The sequence below is a fragment of the Thamnophis elegans genome, chromosome 15 (assembly GCF_009769535.1).
Source record: "Thamnophis elegans isolate rThaEle1 chromosome 15, rThaEle1.pri, whole genome shotgun sequence".
Lineage (NCBI taxonomy): Eukaryota > Metazoa > Chordata > Lepidosauria > Squamata > Colubridae > Thamnophis > Thamnophis elegans.
The window spans coordinates 1,835,430-1,852,729 of NC_045555.1; the positions used below are offsets into that span (position 1 = coordinate 1,835,430).

General features: G+C 46.6%; 2 protein-coding genes across 2 annotated transcripts in view; both read right to left on the reverse strand.

The window, feature by feature from the left end:
• Window positions 1–4,378, reverse strand: part of LOC116518661 (kelch-like protein 3) — a 36,532-nt gene extending 32,154 nt beyond the window's left edge. Inside the window, exons 1-2 of the mRNA XM_032232176.1 lie at window positions 4,360–4,378; window positions 2,219–2,317 (exon numbers count right to left, since the gene is read on the reverse strand). Of these exons, the coding sequence (XP_032088067.1) occupies window positions 2,219–2,317; window positions 4,360–4,378 (118 nt within the window). The remainder of the gene's footprint in view (window positions 1–2,218; window positions 2,318–4,359) is intronic.
• Window positions 4,379–9,254: 4,876 nt separating this feature from the next.
• On the reverse strand, window positions 9,255–15,790 carry LOC116518243 (guanylin-like). Its single transcript, XM_032231519.1, has 3 exons — window positions 15,648–15,790; window positions 12,992–13,175; window positions 9,255–9,673 (listed from the first exon to the last, which is right to left on the reverse strand). The coding sequence occupies exons 1-3, from the start codon at window positions 15,717–15,719 to the stop codon at window positions 9,609–9,611; spliced, it is 321 nt and encodes a 106-aa protein (XP_032087410.1). The 5' UTR covers window positions 15,720–15,790; the 3' UTR covers window positions 9,255–9,608.
• Between the last annotated feature and the right edge of the window lie 1,510 nt (window positions 15,791–17,300).

The following is a 17,300-nucleotide window of genomic DNA, read 5'->3' on the forward strand; positions in this document are numbered from 1 at the left end:
GTAAAAATAGGATAAGTGAAGTATATTGACATATAGTGGAAGTATACCAAGGGGAGGAGGAGGAGTGGGATAGAAGAAAGAGGGGTAGAGAGGGATGGGAGAGAGGGTGGGGGGGGGGAAGGTGAGAAGGAAGGGAGGGAGTGGATCAGGAGAGAGGAGAGGGAGAGGGAGAGGGGAAGTAGAGTAGAGGGGGATGATGGAGGGAGGATAGAAAGTTGGAGGGGGGAGGAAGAAAGAGGTGTATGGAGAGTGGAAGAGGTATATTGGGTTTCTATTTTTGGGGGGGGGTATTGTTGACAAGAGGGATCGCTGCGATGATTGTTTAATGTTGTATGGCGCCGGCTATGCACAGTATACATGTGAGTGTATGAAAATGAAAAAAATGCCTTGTCTTTTGTATTGTTTAAGATTATTATTTTTATTAATATCTTTAAATAATAATCACAGTCAAATGAAAATGGACATACGATGATGGTGATATGTGTGAATATTTGAGTTAAAATGCTCGAGTTAACCTGAGTTACGTTTGTTGACTGTGGAGGAGATGCACGAAAAGTTTATTTGTGACTGACTGACACACTTTCTATAGCAGTGTTTTTCAACCTTTTTTTGTGCAAAGGCACACTTTTTTCCTGAAAAAAATCCCGAGGCACACCACCATTAGAAAATGTTTAAAAAAATTTAACTCTGTGCCTATATTGACTATATATAAAGTAATTCTCCTGAATCCTCCGCGATTGTTGCTATGGGCGCACGCATGGGACGTCAGTGACGTCCCTGCGTGCGCTACCTCCCGGCGGTCCGCGCGTTTTTAAAGTAAACGCGGGGCCGCAGGAACTTAATAGAGGCATCCCTGTGTCCCGAAAGCAACTTTCGGGACACACACAGAGATGTCCCGAGGCAAAAACACCCGGCGGGTGTTTTTCCCACGGCACACCTTACACTATGTCACGGCACACTAGTGTGCCGCGGCACAGTGGTTGAAAAACACTGTTCTATAGCATGTAAAGAAAGATGTTGTACTTGTTTTAAATTAAAAATTAAAAAAATCTTTTTAAAAAAAAATGAAAAAATGGAAAATAAAGAGAGAGGATAAAAGTCAAAAAGTGGGTCTAGAAGACTTATCATAGATATCAGGCCCCGACCTCTGAGGAGGACACGTCCATAGGTCCACCCCATGTTCTGCTTATTTCGAGGACACCGAGGAAGACACCAAAGGTAGGATCTTCCCTGCTCACTTACTGCCCATCCAAGCATCTTCTCAAAGGGCTACACAACCTTTGTTTGAAGAGATTCTGTTTTTTACCTCCCTTAGAGCTCTCTGTTGTTTCTTCTAAATGATGATGTGGAGTCTTACTCGGACTTCGGGAGTAGTCCCTGAAGGAAAGTGTGTGGGGGGGTTGGGGGGCGGTCAGAAAATTGGGGGTTGAGGGGAACCTATCACAGGCGTGTCGCGCACCTGAAGTTTAAACCAGCTTTACGAAGACGCCCGCATGGTCCAGGTCTCCCTCTTAGGCAAAGGGGAGAAAGGGGGGAATGGTTTGATGAAGATGCAGACGGCGAAGGAGGAGAAGTAAAAGAAGAGGATTAGAAAGAGGAAAGAGGAGAGGGGGAAGAGGAAGGCAAAGGAGAAAGGCAGAAGGAGGAGTAGAGTAGAGTAGAATAGAATGAGGAGGAGAAGGAAGGAGAAGGAAGGAGAAGGAGATGAAAGAGGAGATGGAGACGGAGACGGGGGGAGGAGGAGAAGAAAAAGAAGGAAGAGGAGGAGAAGGAGGGGAAAAGAGAAGGAGAGGGAGGAGGAGGAGGAGGAGGAGGAGAAAGAGAAAGAGAAAGAGAAGGAAAAAGAGAAGAAGAAGAATCAGAAGAAATAGAAGAAGAATTATTATCCTCTAAGTCTAAGCAATGGAACCTAGAGTAGATTAGAATAGAATGAGGAGGAGAAGGGGAAGGAGAAGGAAGAAGAAGGAGATGAAAGAGGAGATGGAGGCGGGGGAGGGGGAGGAGAGGAAGGAAAAGAAGGAAGAGGAGGAGAAGGAGGGGGGAAAGAGAAGGAGAGAGAGAAGGAGAAGAAGGAAGAGGAGGAGGAGGAGAAGGAAGAGGAGGAGGAGAAAGATAAGGAAAAAGAGAAGAAACAGAAGAAATAGAAGAAGAATTATTATCCTCTAAGCAATGGAAGCCAGAGTAGATTAGAATAGAACATTTCTGGTTCCATCTTTACCTCCTTTGACAGTCTCGGTGGTCTCTTCCGGTTGAGGATATGGAATCTCCGGTTGGGGGAAAATTGTTTCCAGGCTGACTGGCACCTGGGGGGTAGGCCCTGAAGAGAAGAGGGCAAGTCAGAATTGGGAAGCTAGGAGTTGACCTCTCGAAGATAGTCATCAATCATCTTGGGAGACTCCCATCTCCATAGCTAGACCCAACAGATAACGACAGAAGACACCAAGGTATGGTGACCTCGGCTTCCCCAAAAAGCAGGAAGGAGATTCCTGGTCCCGACAAAACACCCCTTTTATTCAACGAATGTGAATTCCTCTCGTTCACACTGGGAAACAGTCTTTCAAAGGAATATTTATGACCACAGACCTTATCTAGCTTGGAAAGCGGGCACGTCAATATTTCCCAAATGTGCAAGGAAAGACTTGGGCACAGAGTCTCTGAGATTCACGGACAGATCTTCACACTCCTGAAACTAATCTAACGGCGGGAACGAACGAATTGTTCCCTGCAAAATCCCCCTCCCCTTTCACTCGGCAAGGAGTCTCAGAGAGTCATGTGCCAATGAAGCGAAGTCTTTCAAGGGAGGATTTACAGTCACAGACCTTCTCTGGCAGACCCCCTGCTCAAGCCCAACCCCCTAGTCCTCTGTGCCAGCCCAAAGCCTTGAGAGAGAAAGAGGAAAACAACTGACCGTTTCCAGGGGTTTTTGTGTCTTGGGCACCTGGGGGGAAATACACAATTTCACAAGGCCATTGAGACTAGATTGTGTTGCAAAGAGGCAGTAGCTTCAGGCCTTAAGGGGGTGTTGTGAAGAAAAGGCCACACCTGTGTTGTAACAGCAGGCACTTTGTGGGTATCAGGACAGGGGCCAGAAAGCAGGGGGACCATCCTGGTTTTCCCCCTCTCCCCAATTCCAGGAATGGGAGCCAAGGAGGAGGATTGTGGGGGTCCTTGGTGCTCTCTGAATTTGGTGGCTTTCTTGCAGACATTTCACGACCCAACTAGGGAACATCATCAGGGCTAGAAGGGAGAAAGTTTTGCAGAGAGGAGGAGGAAGAAGAGGAAGAGGAGAAAGAGGAGGGGGTGGTGGAAGAGGACTCTGTGATCCTTGGTACTCTCTGAGCTTCGTAGTTTTCTTGGATATATTCCATGACCAAAATAGGTAACATCATCAGTGATAGGAAGGAATGGGGTTTGCAGAGAGGAGGAGTGGGGAAGGGGAGAAGGAGGAGGAGGAGGAGGAGGAGGAGAACGATGACTGTGGGATCCCTGGTGTGCCCCCTTAGCTTGGTACCTTCCTCACAAACATTTCATGACCCAACTACGTAACGCCATCCGTGCTTCAGTGTAGTTGCATTTGACGGAAGGTCTAAAAAAGTATAATAAATGCAACCACCTGGGGGCAGAGGTTGAAAAGGCAAAGAAGAGGAGGTTGTGAGTACTTACAAGTGAAGGAGAAGGCGAGGAGAACGGCCAAAAGCTGCAGAGGGAAGAGAGAAGCGTTAAGGAATGGCTTCGCAAAGCGACCAAATCTTGCAAACCCGACGTTAACTGGATTAGAGAACTCTCTCCAGGGTGTTTTGTTAAAATACAAATATAGATGTATAGATAGATAGATAGATAGATAGATAGATAGATAGATAGATAGATAGATAGATAGATAGATAGATAGATAGATAGATGATAGATAGATAGATGATAGATAGATAGATAGATAGATAGATAGAGATAGATAGATAGATAGATAGATAGATAGATAGATAGATATAGATAGATAGATAGATAGATAGATAGATAGATAGATAGATAGATCCCCGTGCATTTGTAAAACAGTGCTAGACACCCCAACTCAAACAGAGGCCCTTTCTAAACCTCTGAACTTCTTTCTTGAGTGTCCTACGACCGGTCCTCGCACTTATGACCATCGTGGCATTCTGCGACCGCAACCTTAGATCATATTGTCATCTCGTGGGATAAAATAGCTGGCCAAACCATCTTATCAACCTAATCTTTGCAAATCTTTTTTTTATTTTTGCAAATGAAGTTTTTATTTTATTTTGGGGGACAAATTTTAAATTCTTTTTGTAAACAAATTATTTTACATTCTCTCATAGACATAATAACACATTTACACCCTATTACCATTTCCAATTTCAGCCATAAGTACTTCCTTCCCATATTTTCCAGCTGAAACTACGTTTTTCCTTAACGCGTAAACAATCTCGGGGTTTGTTTTGCCCCCTTCAGAAGCAAACCAAATTTAGCGTTTCGTTTTCCCTCCGTTATTCTGTTTGCTATAGGTAGCATATATCCTCAAGTTCAATTTTTATACAATAAGCCTTTGTACTGAATTATCCACAGTTAACAATATGAACATAATTGCCTCGCATCTAATTTAGCTACATATCATTCAGGGTGTTAACATATTTCATTTTTAGTCTACTAATATATCCCTTCTTTCCAAATCTTATAAGGATGATGTTTACAAGATCTTCGTAAGCAATTATAATCTTTGTAAACAAAGACACCAAAATATGGAGCCTTCGACGGGTGAGATCGGTGGCCAATAAATTTAATAAACAATAAATAAATTGGCAAGGTTTCCCCTCCTCCCCAATCCGTCTATATTCTCCCTAATCTTTCTGCGTGATTTTAATTAATTTTTAAAATCAAGAAAATAAGAAGGAAACATAGGGAATAAATTGCTTTTCTGTTTTATTCCTGGGCCAGCCCCTACTCCTGGAAGGTCTCCAAAGAATTATAATAAATTATGATCATTTGGTTCTCTTCACCTCCGCCAAGCGATCTTCCCTCTCAAAAGGGAAAGTCACTTTTGTGGGTTGGGATATTGTCTTTGATCAGGCAAACTCAAACTTTCTTTTAAAAAAGCTTAATGTATCAGATTCCAAATTCATTTAAAATTGCATTTCATCCAATTCCATTTTAAATATCCCTTTTTTTTTCTGTTCAATTCCATTTTGAATGGCTTGTTTTATCCAATTCCATTTTAAATGGCTTTTAAAAAAAAAATCAAATTCCGTTTTAAATGGCTCTTTATCGAACTTCAGTAATAATTTCTTTCTGAAACCCTGCACTTTGATACGGCCCAAGGACGAATCAATAAATCAATGATAAAGATAGTAATAAAGATAGAGATCTTAATAGAAGGAGAAGGAGGAGGAGAGAAAGAGGGAAAAATGAGGAGGGGGAGAAGAGGGAAAAGAGGAAGAAATAGAAGTAAAAGGAGAAGGAGAAGAAGAAAGGGAGGAAGAGAGAAAAATGAGGAGGAGAAGTAGGAGGAAGAGGAAGAGAGGGAAAATAGGAAGAAATAGAAGTAAAGGGGAAGGAGAAGAAGTAGAGGAAGAGGGAAACAGGAGGAGGAGGAAGGAAGAGGAGGAGGAGAAGAAGAAGAAGAATAGGAGGAGGAGGAGGAAGAGGAGGTGGAGAAGATAAATAGGAAAAGAAGAAGGAGAAGAAGAAGAGCTAGAAGAAGATGGAGAAGAATTAGAAGGAGGAGGACGAGGAGGAGAAGGAGGAGAAGGAGGAAGAGGAACAGGGAGGAAGAGGAGAAGAAGAATAATAGAAAAAGAAGAAGGAGAAGAAGAAGAATTAGAAGAAGGAGGAGGAGGAGAAGGAGGAGGAGGAGGAAGAGGAACAGGGAGGAGGAGGAGAAGAAGAAGAATAGGAAAATAAGAAGGAGAAGAAGAAGAATTAGAAGAAGGAGGAGGAGAAGGAGGAGAAGGAGGAGGAAGAGGAACAGGGAGGAGGAGGAGAAGAAGAAGAATAGGAAAATAAGAAGGAGAAGGAGAAGAAGAAGAATTAGAAGAAGGAGGAGGAGGAGAAGGAGGAGAAGGAGGAGGAAGAGGAACAGGGAGGAAGAGGAGAAGAAGAAGAATTAGAAGAAGGAGGAGAAGGAGGAGGAGGAGGAGGAGGAAGAGGAACAGGGAGGAGGAGGAGAATAATAATAATAGGAAAATAAGAAGGAGAAGGAGAAGAAGAAGAATTAGAAGGAGGAGGAGGAGAAGGAGGAGGAGGAGGAGAAGAAGAAAAAGAATAAGAATAAGAAGAAGAAGAAGAAGAAGAAGAAGAAGGAAGAAGAAGAAGAAGAAGAAGGAGGAGGAGGAGGAGGAGGAGGCAACCTTACCGCAGTTTGGAGGCCCTTCATCTCCAGGACTTTGTGAAGGACTCGTGCATGGAGAACCGGGTCCTCCTAAGGGGATTTTTAAGGGCTCTCCCGAGCTGCCCCCAGGCGTCAGTTGAACTTTCGCATTTCCTGCTGGGCTGCATTTCTGCCCCCATGACATTTGGGGCAGGAGGAAGGTTATCCCTCAGCCTGGTCACCCCTCTGGGGTTTCGTCACGGGGAACCCGGACGGAGGGGAGGGCCGGGTGGAGGGGAGGCACGCAGCGTCCACCCGCTCGGAGGTCCAGGTGAGGAGAAGGAGGAAGAGGTGAAGGAGGTGGGGAAATCCCCAGGGTTCTCCTGTCAGTTGCCTCCGGAGGTTGTGTGGCCTCCATCACTGGAGGCTTTGAAGGAGAGAGAATGGACAACTGGAATGGCCTAGGGTCTCTGCTTGAGCAGGGGGCTGGACTAGAAGACCTCCAAGGCCCCCTTTGACTCTGTTATTCTGTAACTCATCAGTAGAATGACTTGCCTCCAGTAGTTGTGGGGGGCTCCATCACTGGAGGCTTTGAAGGAGAGAGAATGGACAGGCACTTGACACAAATTGTAGACGGATTGGACTAGAAGACCTTTCTTTCTTTCTTTCTTTCTAATATATCTTCCTCTCTCTCTCTCTCATCTATCTTCTACCATCTACAGTATCTATTTTCTATCCATCCATTGTTTTCTTTTCTTCCTTTCTATTTTCCTTCCTTCCCTTTCTCCTTCCTCCCTCCCTCCCTTCCTCCTTTCCTCCTTCCTTCCTTCAGCTTAGAATAACTTTATTGTCACTTTGAATGTATGCTAATTGGCAGGCATCAAAATGAAATTTTGTTGCCTCCCTCCCTCCCACCCTCTTCCTTCCTTTCCTTCCCTCCCTCCCTTCTTTCCTCCCTCCCTCTTCCATCCTTCCTTTCCTTCCTCCCTTCCTCTTCTGTCCTCCCTCCCTCTTCTGTCCTCCCTCCCTCTTTAGTCCTCCCTCCCTCCCTTTGTCTTCCATCCTTTCTTTCTTTTCACTTCCTTTCTTCCCTTCCTCCCTCCCTCCTCTGTCCTTCCTCCCTCTTCCATCCTCCCTCGCTCCCTCTCCCATCCTTCCTTTCCTTTCCTCCCTCCCTCCCTTCTTTCCTCCCTCTTCCCTCCTTCCTTTCCTCCCTCCCTCCCTCTTCTGTCCTTCCTCCCTCCCTTTTCTGTCCTCCCTCCCTCTTCCATCCTTCCTTTCCTTTTCCTTCCTTCCTTCCTTTCTTTTCCTTCCTTCCTTCCTTCCTTTCTTTTCCTTCCTTCCTTCTTTCCTTCTGTTTTTGCTTTCCTTTCCTTTCCTTTCCTTCCTTCCTTCCTTCCTTCCCTCCTTCCTGGGTCCCCTCGTTGACTTTTGCTGGTTGCAAAAGGGGACACAGTCACCAGGAGGAAACCCCGTCACCAATTTCGTCCCCAGGGTCGTAAGTGTGAAAAACTGTCCCGGGCCCCTTTTTTCTCCAGGGCCGCCGTAACTCGGAACGGTCATCAAAAGCCGAGGAGGCCACCTGGAAGGGCAGGAGAAAGCCAGAGGAGATAATTTGGGAAGCATCTCCAGAGGTTGAATCGCGGCTGATACCAAAGTAAGACCTTTCCAAAATCTACCGGCCGAAGAAGAGAAACGGGATGGGCTGGTTTTGCTGGTCAGACTGGTTTGGTGGGATCCCCACCCCGGGCCATCTCAACCCCCCCCCCCACCTCCACCCCACCCCTTCTGCTTTTCGCCCACGGAAATGGTTTCGGTGAACCCTGGCTGATTCATGCTCCATGGAGATCGACCTTTCCCCCCCAAGCTTTAAGAGTTTTGATATTCAATATTTTAAAAGCTCCATTTTTGTTTCAACGGTGCACAATTAATTTGAGCCAATAATCATTCTTTGGTTACGGCCGTTACTGGGAACCAGTGGTCGTTTCCAACCGGTTCCAACCGGTTTATAGGATAGTGTCCTAACCTTCTCCTTTGCCCTGTTTCACTTAAGGACGGCAGCCCCAGGAAACCATCTTAGAGAAGAATTTGCCCCCATAAAAGCATTTTATTGACCAAAAAAAAAATCTGTTTTCCAACAGGGCAATTTCTTTTTTGGGGGGAGGGTTGGGTATGATTAACGGCATTTTTATGGCGCTTCCCACCCACCAACAGCGGAGAGAGCAGAGCAGGGTATATTTAAGAGTTGCAGAAGTACAAAAATAAATTTATTTAAGGGAAAGGAGGTTGCAGGCGAGAAAGTTTGAAACAGCTCGAAATAGAGATGTGGAAAATGATTCCGTGGGCAGGGAGTGGAGCGAAGTGGCAGAAACGTGGTCAGGAGGCTAACTTTGTGGCAAAGAGTTAAAAAAAACATTAGATTAGATTAACAGAGTTGGAAGGGACCTCGTGGGTCATGTAGTCTAACCCCCCGCCCAAGAAGGAGCAGTTGAGCCAAAAAGTACGGTTCTTTCCTCCCTCTTCCCTTCTTTCTTTCCTCCCTCCCTCCCTCTTCTGTCCTTCCTTCCTCCCTCCCTCTTCTGTCCTCCCTCCCTCTTCCATCCTTCCTTTCCTTTTCCTTCCTTCCTTTCTTTTCCTTCCTTCCTTCTTTCCTTCTGTTTTTCCTTTCCCTTCTTTTCTTCCTTCCTTCCTTCTGTTTTTCCTTTCCTTTCCTTTCCTTCCTTCCTTCCTTCCTTCTCCCCTTCTCTTCCCTTCCTTCCTTTCCACCCACCCATCCTTTCCCCCCCTCCCCCTCTCCAGCCACCCAAACCCTCTTTCTCCCTCCATGACTCAAGGGAACTTCCCCCACATTAGATTAGATTAACAGAGTTGGAAGGGACCTCGTGGGTCATGTAGTCTAACCCCCCCCCGCCCAAGAAGGAGCAGTTGAGCCAAAAAGTACCGTTTCCAGCTTTCGTTTTTACCAAACTAAGTTTTACAGTTCAAAAAGTAAGCTTCGAGCATGCTTCATTTGAATGTGGTTCTCCCAACAAACCACGGTTCAGGAAACAAAGGCTTAGGGTGAACGCAGCTATTGAGGAGAAGGAGGAGGCATCGTGGTTTGTTTTCCAGAATTGCCGCTGGTTTTTCCGTGTCTTTTCCCCCTTCTCTCTCTCTCGACGCCAAGTCCCGAATTCTACGGAGATTGAGCCGGCGGCGACTTCGAACATGAGGCTGTGGGAGGTCACAACAGGAAGAACGGGATGGGTAACCACCAGGAGACCCTCGGTTGGAGACCGCAGCCGGTTCTCACTTAGCATCCGGAGCAGGCGACGTTAAAGCAGATTTCGCAGGTGTCGGGCTCGCGGGCGATGCGGTCTGAAGGCAAGGAAGAAAAAGAGGGGTTCAAGAGATCTTCCCCGGCCTCAACAACATTGACGTGCGCTACTCCGACCCGAAGAAGTTGCTAGAAGTTGGCCCTACGACACCCAACTTAGTCACCCCCGACGAGTAGCCCCGAGCAGCGGTTATAAATGGCGAGAGAGGAGATGGATAGAAGGGACTCGGAGTAGCTCAGGGCTGGGCTGTGGGACCCCCTCGGGGAGTTCTGAGATGTCTCGTGACCCAACTAGGCAACGGCATCAGTGGTAGAAGGGAGTGGGGTTTGTGGAAGGGAGGAGGAAGGTGACTGTGGGGTCCTTGGTGCTCTCTGAGCTTGGTGGTTTTCTTGCAGATGTTTCACGATCCAGCTAGGGAACGTCATCAGTGCTAGAAGGGAGAGGGGGCTGGAGAAGGAGGAGGAGAAGAAAGAGAGAGAAAGAGGAGGAGAGAGAAGGAATAGGAGGAAGAGAGGAAGAAGAGGAGGAGGAGGAGGAGGAGGAGGAGGAGGAGGAGGAGGAGGAGAACAACTGTGGGGTCCTTGGTGCTCTCTGAGCTTGGTGGTATTTCTTGCAGACGTCTCACGACCCAACTAGGGAACATCATCAGTGCTAGAAGAGAATGGGTTTATGCTCACTTCTCAGATATGTCTGACAATGTTTGCGTGAGCAAACAAGAGCCAAGTGTACTATCACCAACACTGACAGACAAGCCACTTGTACATAAACGGAGAGTAAACAAACCCACCCTCCCTTTTAGCACTGATGATGTTCCCTAGTTGGGTCACGAAATGCCTGCAAGAAAAAACATCCAGCTCAGAGAGCACCGAGGACCCCACACAAAAGTAATTTATTGTTTTACTCTAACAAAAGGAGAACCAGAGCGAGGCATTGGCCTCTCTCCAGCTTATTTCTTTAAATCCCAAGGGAGTTTTTTTCCATTTGTTAAAAAAAAAAAAAGTTCTAGAGAAGAAACGACAGCCAGGCCAGGTAGGCCCTCGTTGGAACAGAAAATGAGGTGAGTGGGGGGAAGAAACTCCAGATGAATCATGTTCTCTTTAGCCACTTCGAGACGTCCTGGATCCCCTGCGTTTCCCAAGACATCTGCAGCGAAGCCTCCGAAGACCCTCCGTGATGTTCTTCAGGGACTTCAAGAGGACTAGGGGAATGGGAGGGTTAAAATGACCAGGAAGTTGGTGCTGGTTGATCAAAATCTCCCCAAGAGGAAGGACCTTCGGCCATGCCTCCAGCGACGGTGAACCAAGAGTTTCGACAGAAGCTGAGCGGCCGTCCCTCGGGGATAAAAACGATTGCACATTTCTGGGGTCAAAGGTGGACTAGATGACCTCCCAGCTCCCGTGGAAAGTGCCCGTTCAATTATTTATTTATTTATTTTAATTTTATCAATTTCATATATACATTCGCAATTATATGATCTCATAACTGTTGTTAATAATATGTATTTATAACAATTTTTCCCTACTGTTGACAATATACTTGAAGATTGCTTTTTTAACATCCCATAGATCCATCTTATCTTACAACGGTCCTACTTCTTCTTCCCTCCCTCCCTCTTTCCTCCCCTCGTTTCTTCTCTCCTACTCCCCTTCCTTCCCTCCCTCCTTCCCCTTCCCTCCTTCTCTCCTTCCCTCCTTCCTTCCCTCCTTCCTTCCCTCCTTTCTTTTCTCCTTCTCTCCTTCCTTTCCCCCTTCCTTTCCTCCTTCCTTCCCCCCTTCCTTCTCTCCTACATTCCCTCCGTCCTTCCCTCCTTTCTTCTCTCCTTCTTTCCTTCCCTCCTTCCTTCCCTCCTTTCTTTTCTCCTTCTCTCCTTCCTTTCCCCCTTCCTTTCCTCCTTCCTCCCCCCCTTCCTTCTCTCCTACATTCCCTCCTTCCTTCCCTCCTTTCTTCTCTCCTTCTCTCCTTTCCTCCTTCCTTCCCTCCTTCCTTCCCTCCTTTCTTTTCTCCTTCTCTCCTTCCTTTCCCCCTTCCTTTCCTCCTTCCTTTCCCCCTTCCTTTCCTCCTTCCTTCCCCCCTTCCTTCTCTCCTACATTCTCTCCTTCCTTCCCTCCTTTCTTCTCTCCTTCTCTCCTTCCTTCCCTCCTTCCTTCCCTCCTTTCTTCTCTCCTTCTCTCCTACATTCCCTCCTTCCTTCCCTCCTTTCTTCTCTCCTACATTCCCTCCTTCCCTCCTTCCTTCTCTCCTTCTCTCCTTCCTTCCTTCCCTCCCTCCTTCCCTCCTTCTCTCCTTCCCTCCTTCCTTCCCTCCTTCCTTCCTTCCCTCCTTTCTTTTCTCCTTCTCTCCTTCCTTTCCCCCTTCCCTCCCTCCCTCCTTCCCCTTCCCTCCTTCTCTCCTTCCCTCCTTCCTTCCCTCCTTCCTTCCTTCCCTCCTTTCTTTTCTCCTTCTCTCCTTCCTTTCCCCCTTCCTTCCCTCCTTCCTTCCCCCCTTCCTTCTCTCCTTCTCTCCTTCCTTCCCTCCTTCCTTCCCTCCCTCCTTCCCTCCCTCCTTCCGTTCAATTATTTAGGTGATGATCCTTGGGGAGGAGGGGTGGGGGGAAACTTGCAAGTGTTGGAGAATTTGCCTTCCGGATGGACAAATTGCTTCAAAATCTCTCCGAACAACAAAACCCACAACTCTCTGGAGTTTACACAACTTTCGCAGCTGTGAACCAGGTTGCGCGAATGACCATCGCTAAGCTTCACACACCTCACGGGACGAGGACTCTTCGACTTACGGCCGCCCGATTCACCTTAACAGTCGCGTTATAGGTCGTCCTCGGTTTACAACCACAACCGAGCCTGAAATTTCAGTGGCTAAGGGAGATGCGTGCTAAGCTTCGCTCCCGTTTTAACGACGTTTCTTACCCCCGTTGCTAAGTGAATTGCGGCAGTTCTCGAATCGGTCACCCGGTGGTTAAGCGGATCCGGTGTCCCCGTTACTTTGCTCGGCCGAAAGTCACAAAAAGGGGGTCGCGGGGAACGCCGCGGCCGTCATAAATATGAGCCACTGGCCGAAAAAAACCTGGATTTTAATCACCCAGCCCTGGAGAGGGTGCAACGGTCGTAAGTGTGAAACAGTCACATTTTCCAGCGCCGTTGTAAGTCCAAACGGTTTCCAAAGTACCCTGTCCGGTACTAATTTAACAACGGCATCACAACGGGGGGGCGAGCGAGGTCATAAAACAAGGCAAAACTCACTTAACATATGTTTCGCTTAGGGACCTACATTGGGGGGGGGCTTGGTTGTGGTCGTAACTCGAGGACTGCCTGTATTGCAAGGAAGCTCCACTGTGGCTTCACCCGAACAGCACCGTTTTACCTACCGAGAGTCCTGAACGCTTCGGCAGCCTTCGGCATGGAGCAGAGTGGCACGAATTCACGGGGAAGGTCGGGGTTTAAGCACGCGGCCACCGGCCCCCTATTTCGGAAACGGGGGTTTTGGGGTTCAGCATCCAGAACCTTCTTCAGGGCTTTGACCGAATCCAAAGAGAAGGAGACATTTTGGACCTGTGCGGGAGAAGAAGAGGAAAAACAAGGTGTTTATTGCGTCTCGAACAGCTCATCCACAACTTCTGGAGGCGAGTTAATTGAGTTGGGGTTAGAATGAGGGAATTGGAGGGGACCCTGGAGGTCTTCTAGTCCAACCCCCTGCTCAAGCACCATTTCAGACAAATGGTTGTCCAGGCTCTTTTTGAAAGCCTCCACTGATGGAGCAACTCACAATGTCTGAAGGCACGCTCCTCTTTTCATCCATCCTTCCTTCCTTCCTTCCTTCCTTCCTTCCTTCCTCCATTTCTTCCTGCTTTCCTTCCTTTGTTCCTTCCTTCCTGGCTGCCTGCCTTCTTTCCTTCCTTCCTTCCTTCCTTCCTTCCTTCCTTCCTTCCTTCCTGCCTGCCTGCCTGCCTGCCTGCCTGCCTGCCTGCCCATAACCTCCAGTGGGGGAGGACCCACAACGTCTGGTGGTAAGTCGTTCCACTGGCTAATTGTTGTCACTGTCAGGAGGTTCCTGTTTGGTTCCCACGCAAAAATTCCAGGGTGCTTCTCTCCTTGGTTGGATTCCATCCCTTCCTTCTCCTCCCTCCTTCAGGTGCCTCCTCTTTCTTCTTCTCCCCTCCTCCTCTTCCTCCTCCTCTCCTCTTCCTCCTTTCCCTCTTCTCCTTCTTCTCTTTCTCCTCCTCCCCTCCTCCTCCTTCTCCTTCCTCTTCCCCTTCTTCTTCTTCTTCCTCTTTTTCCACCTACCCTCATCTTCCTCCTCCTCTCCTCCTTTTCCTCTCCTCCTTCTCCTTCTTTTTCTCCTCCCCTCCTTCTCCTTCCCCTTCTTCTTCTTTCTCCTCCTCCTTCCCTCTTCCTCTTCCTTCCCCTTCCCCCTCCCTCCCTCCCTTCCCTCTTCTTCCCTCCCTCCCTCCCTCCCTCCCTCCCTCCCGTCTGTCTGTCTGTCTATCTATCTATCTGTCATCTATCTAGCTACCTCTCTGTCATCTATCTATCATCTATCTGTCTGTCTGTCTCTGTCTGTCTGTCATCTATCTATCTATCATCTATCTATCTATCATCTATCTATCATCTATCTATCTATCTATCTATCTATCTCTATCAATCTATCATCTATCTATCTATCTATCTATCTATCTATCTGTCATCTATCTATCTATCTATCTATCTATCTATCTATCTATCTATCTATCTATCTATCTACCTCTCTGTCACCTATCTATCTATCTATCTATCTATCTATCTATCTATCTATCTATCATCTATCTATCTATCTATCTATCTATCTATCTATCTGTCATCTATCTATCTATCTATCTATCTATCTGTCATCTATCTATCTATCTATCTATCTATCTATCTATCTATCTATCTATCTGTCATCTATCTATCTATCTATCTATCTATCTATCATCTATCTATCTATCTATCTGTCATCTATCTATCTATCTATCTGTCTGTCTGTCTGTCTGTCATCTATCTATCTATCATCTATCTACGTATCTATCTATCTATTTATCTATCTATCATCTATCTACGTATCTATCTATCTATCTATCTATCTATCTATCTATCTATCTGTCATCTATCTATCTATCTATCTATCTATCTATCTATCTATCTATCTGTCATCTATCTATCTATCTATCTATCTATCTACCTCTCTGTCATCTATCTATCTATCTATCTATCTATCTATCTATCTATCTATCTATCTATCTATCATCTATCTACGTATCTATCTATCTATCTATCTATCTGTCATCTATCTATCTATCCATCTATCTATCTACCTCTCTGTCACCTATCTATCTATCTATCTATCTATCTATCTATCTATCTATCTATCTATCATCTATCTACGTATCTATCTATCTATCTATCTATCTATCTATCTATCTATCTATCTATCTATGTCATCTATCTATCTATCTATCTATCTATCTATCTATCTATCTATCTATCTGTCATCTATCTATCTATCTATCTGTCTGTCTGTCTGTCATCTATCTATCTATCTATTTATCTATCTATCTATCTATCTATCTATCTATCTATCTATCTATCATCAATCTGTCTATCTATCTATCATCTATCTACGTATCTATCTATCTATCTATCTATTTATCTATCTATCTATCTATCTATCATCTATCTACGTATCTATCTATCTATCTATCTATCTATCTATCTATCTATCTATCTATCTATCATCTATCTACGTATCTATCTATCTATCTATCTATCTATCTATCTATCTATCTATCTATCTATCTATCTCATTCCATTCTATTCTATTCCATTCTATTTAAGAAGAACTCGCCTGCGTCACGGCCAGCGTCAAATAAAACATTAAAAGCCTGAAAACAATCCCGGGTGCCTCGGACTCCATCACCGGCCTCACCTGCCCACCCCTTGGATATCTGACTCGGCAACTCGCAGATCCCCCCATCCTAACCCAGAGACCCCTCCTCCACCAAAGGTTACCTGGACAGTTACGCCTTCGACGAAGGCCGCCAGGAAGCACAGACCAAGAATCAACACCAGACAGGATCTCATGGCCAAACCGAGCGATTCCGGCTCTCCTTCAGACCGAGAAGACGGGAACGAGACCTTTGACTCGGCGGTCCAAAAGTGGGTTTGTTTTAAAGGGAAACTCTGGTTACTGAATAACCAGGATGCCACGGCACCAGTTGGGACGGCGGCTGTAAAACGGAGGGAAGTCGGACCATAAACAATGCGAGGATGGGGTGCGGCCTTGCGAAATGTAGACGTCATTTTATGGCTGTCCTTCAGGACTGGGGCGCAGTTGGGGAGCGGGGCGATGGCTGGGAGGGGACGGCAGCAGAGGGCAGAAAGCTGCCCCCCCCACTCCCCCACTCCCCAGGGAAAGGACATCCTGGTGGCGAGCCACAGCTGTTGAATTCAACCGGATGGGAACGAGGACATGAACGTTCAATTAAAAATAAAATTAAGCCTTTGTCTGAAGTGGTGTAGGGTTTCCTGCCTAGGCAGGGGGCTGGACTAGAAGACCTCCAAGGTCCCTTCCAGCTCTATTCTGATGGATTGAAATGGCCTAGGGTCTTCTGCTAGAGCAGGGGGTTGGACTAGAAGACCTCCAAGGTCCCTTCCAGCTCTATTCTGATGGATTGAAATGGCGTAGGGTCTTCTGCTAGAGCAGTGGGTTGGACTAGAAGACCTCCAAGGTCCCTTCCAGCTCTAGTCTGATTGATTGATTGATTGATTGATTGATTGAAATGGTCTAGGGTCTCCGGCTTGAGCAGGGGGTTGGACTAGAAGACCTCCAAGGTCTCTTCCAGCTCTATTCTAATTGATTGATTGATTGATTGATTGATTGATTGATTGATTGATTGAAATGGTCTAGGTTCTCCTGCTTGAACACAGGGTTGGATTAGAAGACCTCCAAGGTCCCTTCCAGCTCTATTCTGATGGATTGATTGAAATGGTCCAGGGTCTCCTTCCTGAGCAGGGGGTTGGACTAGAAGACCTCCAAGGCCCCTTCCAGCTCTATTTGGACTGACTGATTGATTGAAATGGCCAAGGGTCTCCTGTTTGATTGATTAATATAGTATCTCCTGCTTGAGCAGGGGGTTGGACTAGAAGACCTCCAAGGTCCCTTCCCACTCTGTTATTCTCTTCTATTCAAAGGGCGTCTTCAGAGCTGGAGGTGGCTTGCTAGCTAAACTTCCAACCACCCAGGTGTAAATAAGCAAAAAGGCGTCCCGCATGCGAGTTCAGACGGAGGGAAGGGTCAGGTGCAGGCCCTGTTTGAGGTCCCAAAACTGGGGAAGGAAAGAAGGAGGAAGAGGAGGAGAAAAGGAGGAAGAGGAGGACTGTGGGCTCCTTGGTGCAACCTGAGCTTGGTGGTTTGCTTGTTTCATGACCCAACTAGGGAACATCATCAGTGCTAGAAGGGAGTGGGTTTGTGGAGAGGGGGGTTTGGGCTCTGTTTCTACTCAAGTAGTTTTGCTTGCAGAGAGCAAGCCCGACTCCCTTCTAGCCCTGATGATGTTGCCTAGTTGGGTTATGAAACATCTGCAGAGAGCACCAAGGACCCCACAGTCCTCCTTCTCTTTCTCCTCCTCCTCCTCCTCTTCCTTTTCCTTCACTTCCTCCTTC